This window comes from Cervus elaphus, chromosome 22, assembly GCF_910594005.1.
Source record: "Cervus elaphus chromosome 22, mCerEla1.1, whole genome shotgun sequence".
Lineage (NCBI taxonomy): Eukaryota > Metazoa > Chordata > Mammalia > Artiodactyla > Cervidae > Cervus > Cervus elaphus.
Window position 1 is genome coordinate 11,151,786 of NC_057836.1, and position 6,807 is coordinate 11,158,592.

Genomic DNA, 6,807 nt, shown 5'->3' on the forward strand with positions numbered 1-6,807 from the left:
TCTTTGGGGGGCTGGGCAGGGGGGTGGTCTGGGTGAGAGTAGCAGGCCTGGGCTGGGGTGAGGACAGAGCCATCACTGTTTGCTCAGGAGCCCGGTTCTTTGCCTTCATCAGCGTCTCTGCTTCTTCTCCTGCTTGGTTGACTTGAGCAGGAATTATAGGCCAGTTTTCAGGTTAGCTGCTGGCTGGTGTTCTCCCTGGGGGGAGGCTGGGAGCCCGGCTGTAATCACTCCCATTAGCAGTTGGCAGCTCCCCAGCCTGCTTTTTCACCTGGACCTGCTGTGACACTCAAGAGTGCCCCCCCACTGCCCCGGGTGGGTGGCCTCAGTGCCAGCTGGCAGGGCTAAATCTCTCATGCCGTGAAGCCTGTGCCCAGCTCCAAGGACCGCTGTTCCCAACAAAAACCGCTCAGTTCCCTGGTGCCTGGAGAAGGCCAGAGCTGTCGGGCAGCAGAGCTCCCAGTGTGGAAGGGATCCAGCCCAGAAAACAATCAAGAGTGGCCTGAGCTGGTAGATGTCCCCGAGGGTGGAGACATGAGCAGTTGTAATGATGACACCACTTACCTTTCACACATTCTGCACCATGAACTGCGCCAAACCCTCCCAGCTCATGACCTCCTAATACAACAGCCTGGGAAGGCAAATGTTGGTCCCCTTTTGCAATTGGATAATTTGAGGCTCGGAGAGATGAAATAAGACCACATAGGCTCAGTGGTAGAGCTGAGACCACCAACCCAGGGCTCAGCTCCCCTGCCACATCTGTTGGGCCCACATGAGGACTGGACACAGAACGTGTGCGTGCTGGGGGTGTGCTGTGAAACCCCACGTCCACCTGTGGACTGGCGGGACAGAGCTCTATCCACTGCCTGGCTATAGCGTTCAGCATCACTGCTGTGGTCCTTTGTGTCCGTTGACACTCCTGCACCTCTAGGTGTTTCTTTATTTTTCCTCTGCAGCTACCTCTTCCCGTTGATTCCCATTCCTGCCTTAAGAACCTCAGAGAATACCCAGCGCCAGCTTGGCTGGGGCCACACAAACCGTCTTCTTTCTGCTGCTTTCTTCCCAGCGTTTGTATTCAGAGAGCTGCTCCCGCCACTGCAGATTGGTACCTCCCCCAGGGTGCCCACTGAACCAGGTGACATAAGTATGTAGACATACCAAGGGACATAAGTATGTAGAAATATATATCTGTTTATGGTCCTTGTAATCAGTATGGCCTGACTCTTCCCGTGGCTTTTAAGGGCCTTAGGGAGAGGCAGGGTGGCCCAGTGGAGAGTGGAGAGGGCACTGGAGCAAGCAGAGGCCAAATCTGCCCTGGTGCCTGCAGAGGTCCGAGCCTGGTTGCTCGCAGGCACGGTCTACACTGAGACCAAGGCCACTCGGTCCCTAAAGCCCAGGGGTTCAGCGGGTAGGACCTCGCGATCACCTCCCATCTCGCCCCCGCGTTCCCACGGGGCGCCCCCGCGTCCCCACGGGTTCCGAGGCAGCGTCCTCCCCGCTCCCCGCCACCTCCGCGCCCAGCAGCCTCTCCCCTTCTTCCCGCCGACCCCGCGGCCCGGATCTCCCCCTCCCAGCCCCGAATCCAATCCCGGTCTCCCTGCCCCGCCCCCAGCTCTTGGCTGGGCCGCCCCGCGCGCCGTCACCGCCGCCGTCACCGCGCGCGCCCGGCCGCGGGGCTCGGCTCCGGCGCGCGGCTCCGGCCGGGGAGGCGGGAGGGAGCCGAGGACAATGCGCCCCGCGCCCGGCGCCCCCCGCGCGGCCCCGCCCCCAGCCCGGCGGCAGCCCCGGTTCCTGCGCGGCCGGAGCGGCTCGGGCAGCAGCGGTGGCACCGGCGGCGGCAGCGACAGCAGCGCGGGCGCCGAGCGGGAGGACGACGACGAGAGCGCCAGCATCAGCAGGCCGCTGGTGTCCGCCGAGCCCCCGGGGACCCCCGCCGCCTCCCGCGCCTCCACGCCCACCTCCGCGCGCAGCATGACCGCCGCTGACCTGGGCGCGGGCGCCGTGGCCGGGGCCGTCGGGGGTGCGGGCGGCCCCGGCCCCGGCCCCTCCTGCCGTTCGTGCTGCGGTTGCTGCGGGCGCCGGGCCCGGTCGGGCCGCGGGGGTGGGCGCCGCGGCTGCTTCTCTGGCTCGGGCTGCCGCTGGGGCTACCAGGCGCTGTCCGTGGCGCTGCTGCTGGCCCAAGGCGGCCTGCTGGACGTGTACCTCATCGCCGTCACGGACCTGTACTGGTGCTCCTGGGTGGCCACCGACCTGGTGGTGGCGGCGGGCTGGGCCATCTTCTTCGCCAAGAACAGCCGGAGCCGTCGGGGCGGCGCACACGCCCACCACCCGCATCACCCGCACGCCGCGCCCCTGCACCTGCCGGCCGCCCCCGCCGGGGCTGCGGGCGCCAAGGCGCGCGGCGCGCGCGGGGGGCGCGAGTGGCCCGGGGCCGGCGGGGCCGGTCGGGGCGGCCGGCGAGTTCGCTTTCGCCTACCTGGCCTGGCTTATCTACTCCATCGCCTTCACGCCCAAGGTGGTGCTCATCCTGGGCACGTCCATCCTGGACCTCATCGAACTGCGCGCGCCCTTCGGCACTACGGGCTTCCGCCTCACCATGGCGCTTTCGGCGCCGCTGCTCTACTGCCTGGTGCGGGCCATCGGCGAGGCGGGTGCCGCCCCCGGCTCCGCGGGCGCCCTGCTCCTGCAGCCGCAGCGGCACCGCGCCGCCGGTTGCTTCCTGGGCACGTGCCTGGACCTGCTGGACAGCTTCGCGCTGGTGGAGCTGATGCTGGACGGCCGCGCGCCGCTGCCCGCACACCTGCGCTACCTGCTCCTCGCCGTCTACTTCCTCGCGCTCGCCTCGCCGGTGCTCTGGCTCTACGAGCTCCACGCCGCCGCCTCGCCCCGGGCCCGGGCCTCGCGGCCGGGCGGCTGCAGCTGTCTCCTGCGCCTCCTGGGCAGCTGCCTGGTGGATGCGCCCTTACTGGCGCTGCGCTGCCTGCTGGCCCTGAGCTACCAGCAGCCGCTCTCCGTCTTCATGCTCAAGAACCTCTTCTTCCTCGGCTGCCGCGGCCTGGAGGCCCTGGAGGGCTGCTGGGACCAGGGGCTGCCGGCGTCCCCTAGTCGGGCCAGGTCCGGCTACGGTGCTCCGCCCTCCGCCCCGCCGGCGCCCGGAGCCCCCCAATTGAGCCACTGCGTCTCCGAGGACGAGGGGTGCGCCCACGGCTATGTCAACACCCTGGCTGTGGCTTCCCAGAATTGAGGGGTCTGGGGGTTTGCTTTGGGGTTGGGAAACCCAGCTCCCTGTCCTCCGACCTTTCCTCACCTAGCCTAGATCATCTGTTAACGGGGCTGAGGGCCAACGCGTCCCTCTGAGCCCTTTGGGTCAAGACTGCTTGGAGGGAGCCAGCTACTGAAAGAAGGAGGAAAGTCGCCTGGCTCTGTTCTCCACACCCATTCTGAGTTCCAGCCTCCAGGAGCCTGGCGCCTCTGCTTATTGCTTCTCCCACCTCACTCTGATTCCGCTCCCTTGTAGGGGAGAGTGGAGGAGGGGGACCCAGGCAGGAGGCTGGATGGGACAGCTGCTTTTAGGCTGTGGCTGATGGCCAGTGTCCCACAGCTTGAAATTGACCCGGAGTCCCCTGTTCCCAGGCTGTGTCTGTTGTGTTTCATCCAGATGATAGATGCAGTCTGTGTGTGTGTGTGTGTGTGTGCACGCGTGTGCGCATGTTGTTTCCTTGTGTCCACCCTGTGCCCCTTGAGATCAGCAGGAGATCTGGGGAGGCCCTGTCCTCCCCACCCACACTCCTCATTCCTACCTGAATCTGTGGCCATGAATTGATTCCCAGACAGAGCTGGGCACCTGGGGACTGCCCAGTGGCCCTCCTCTGAGGGAGAAGCTCACCCAGGGTCTTCCTCAGTCCCACCCTGCTCCTCTCAGCTGCGGGGTGGGGTCCATACTCTAAGGACCAAACTGCACCCTTTCTGGGGTGAGTGAGCGTGTCTACCTCCGTGCTTCCCACTTGTGTCGCATCACACACTGATGCTGCTTGCAAAAAATAAGGACAAAGACTCAGACATCGCATTCACCGTGGCCACTGGACCCGCTAGGGTTTGGTGCCAGTATTATTACAGGGTCTATGGAGGATCAGCCACTGGCTGCCCTCCGTCTCTCCCCCTCTCTGGGCCCACAGCTCCCATCCTTCCTGAGGCCGGTTGCAGGCTGGGTCAGGTCTTGGCTTAGAATAGCTCCAGTGGGGTCCCTGGATTGATATGAGTTGGGCCACCTACGGGCCCACCGGAGTAGGAAACCCGTCTCTCACCCCCTGCCCTTCTTCTGGGAGGCCTGGCGTGGATCAGAAAGGGTGGCAGTGAACTTTGTCCTCTGCTCTGGTCAAGGGAGTCCTTAGGGAGAGGGTAGACTGCCTGGAGGGGGTGGACAAGCCCCACCCCACCCAGCCTCCCTCCCTAGTGACCGCTGATATGCAGGGGCTGCCCACACACAGTCCTGAGGCCGGGGTACCCACTCCCGCACCGGGTGACAGGATGGGGTGGGGGAGTTTGTAGGTATCTCCCCTCTGTGTGTGCTTGGGCAGCTTTGTGTGGTGTAATAAACCCCAGACCAAGTGCCCCAAGTCACGGGCAGTGGCTTTACTCTCACAGGCTGGCTTCAGCGACACACAGGCCACTTTTGCTTCCTGGGCCTCTGTTCTGTGCTGGGGGCCAGAGAATGTTTTGGGGCCCTTCATGGTTTTGGGGGCTTGTTGACAGAAGGCAGAGACACAGGAGGGGCTGATGTCCTGAGCCTCCCTGCTCTAGGGGCGGGGGCAGGGAGGAAAATGTTTGCACTCAGTGTGGGGGCTCCCAGCCCCTCGCCCACCAGGTCCAGGGTCAACTGGTTGGATTTTGCAACAAATTGTTCCTTTTTTTGCCTTCTCTCCTCTCCCAGGAGCCCTCTTCTTGCCCTTTGAAGAGGGCAAGAGTTCTGGGGCCCAGACCCTGGGGGGGAGCCCCTCTGTTCCCATACCCTCTTCTCCAGCTTTGCTGTTGCTCTGCTACCTACTCTCCGCGTCTGAGCCATGGAGGGCCCAGGCTGGCCCCCGCCCCACCCCCTTTCTCCCCGCGGAGTGACACTCCCCCCACTGTGGGGTGTGCTGGTGGGGGGCTGCGGTGGGTTCTGATGAGCTGCACTTCCCCGTCTGACGAGAGACTGCGGGTGCGGCTGGTTCCAGCTGCCGGCCCGCGTTCCTCCGGGGACAGACGTCCTCTTCCTGACACTCGGTGCCACTACTTGTGCTCAGGGGCTCAGCCCCTTCCTTCTGCCATGTTTCTCTGGAGTCCTTTTACTTACTTCCCTTGCCCCACTCACAACAAGAGATGCCCCGGAAGTTTTGTTTTTCTTGTTTTCTAGGGGCATCTGTGGTGCGGGGGGCCAGCTGGAGATGCTGTGGTGGGCCCAGCAGGCGGGATTTCCTGTCCCCGGGCCCGCGCCCTCCGTGCAGGTCACGGAGGAGAAGCTGGAGTTGGACTCGCGCTGCCGCCTCTAACGCTGGGTGGGTCGGGCCTCTGACTCCATCCCTGTTTGGAAAGGGCTTGGCCCAGACCCTCTGTACAGACGGCTACAGAGTTCACGTTTCTTCTGGAAGAGTGGAGAGCTGGCAGTCGGAGCCTGGAGGACGGAAGTGGCACCTCGCTGGCATTTATCACGTTTTTTTTTTTCTTTCTCTCCTTCTCTTTTTAAAAATAAAACCAGCTTCTGTTCTGAAAATAAAAAAAAAAAAAAATACTTGAGACTTGTGACAAGCTTCCTGTGCGGTTTAAGATCGTGCCTGTCCTGGTTTCCCTGCTAAACTCTTAAATGTCACTGTGACATCTGTCATCACTTTGCGGGTCTCTGTTCACATTCTGGGCCCGCCTTGGCTGCTTCCTTTCAGGTGGCTGGCAGGCTCTTGCGGAAGTGGCCTTGGGCTTCCTCAGCGGGGCCGTGTCCCCTGTCTCTCGGCCTGAGGGTGACGCCCCTGCTCCTGTCCTTGGCTTCTTCTTTCTGAGAAGAACTTGCCAGTGGGGGAAAAGGCTGAGAAGCCAACTTCTTAAGTCCTCTGCCCTCCTGGCACAGGCCAGAAGCAGGAGTCGTTTTTGGGAAGAGGAGGGGCCGTGCTTGTCTGTTTGTAGCATAGAGAGCTGGGCGGTCTGAGGGGACACCAGGTCTGTGCAGAAAAAAGACAATGGTCGCAGTTCTGCACAGAGAAGGCTGGAGCTGTTCAAGCCTCGAAGCCCAGGCAGCTCTGCCCACGCCCTCTCAGGCCCACCTGGCCTGCGGGATCTTCCCTACTTACAGGACAGGAGCGCCTATAAGGTGAGAATGGGGTGACATGTGCCGAGACGGTCCTTCCCTCAAGACATGGACGATCGTAACAAGTACAATAGTCACAGGGCAGCAAAGACCATGTCTTCGTGTCTCCCTAAATGCGGTAAGATAACCAATCTATGTTTCTCATGGCTGAGCTGCTCAAGAGGGAAGGTCGTGTCGGGAGGCTCTAGTCCTGCAGCCAGAGGCCTGGGGTCGACTGAGCGTGGGGCCTGGCCCCTCCGTGGAGCTTCTCCTCTGCTCCTGAGCCCAGAAGGATGGAGCTGCCTGCGGGAGGCTGCACTGCAGTCAGCAAGGGAATCGGGTCTGTACCACATCCAGCGGCCTGGGGCAGCCTTTGGACTTGGATTCTCCTTTGTCGTCTGGGTCTGGCTAAAAAGCAGGGGCAGGAGCCACATCCTGGGAGCCCTGCAGGCCCCCAGTCAGGCCCAGGCAGACTCTCCTCTCAGGCCGTGGAGAGG

General features: G+C 62.9%; 1 protein-coding gene across 1 annotated transcript; it reads left to right on the forward strand.

Annotated features, from left to right (window-relative positions):
* The first annotated feature begins 1,690 nt into the window (after positions 1–1,690).
* TMEM121B (transmembrane protein 121B) lies at positions 1,691–5,745 on the forward strand. The gene is given in 2 exon segments (XM_043882540.1): positions 1,691–2,432; positions 2,434–5,745. Coding segments are annotated over 2 exon segments (1,515 nt in total). The 5' UTR covers positions 1,691–1,725; the 3' UTR covers positions 3,242–5,745.
* Positions 5,746–6,807: the final 1,062 nt, after the last annotated feature.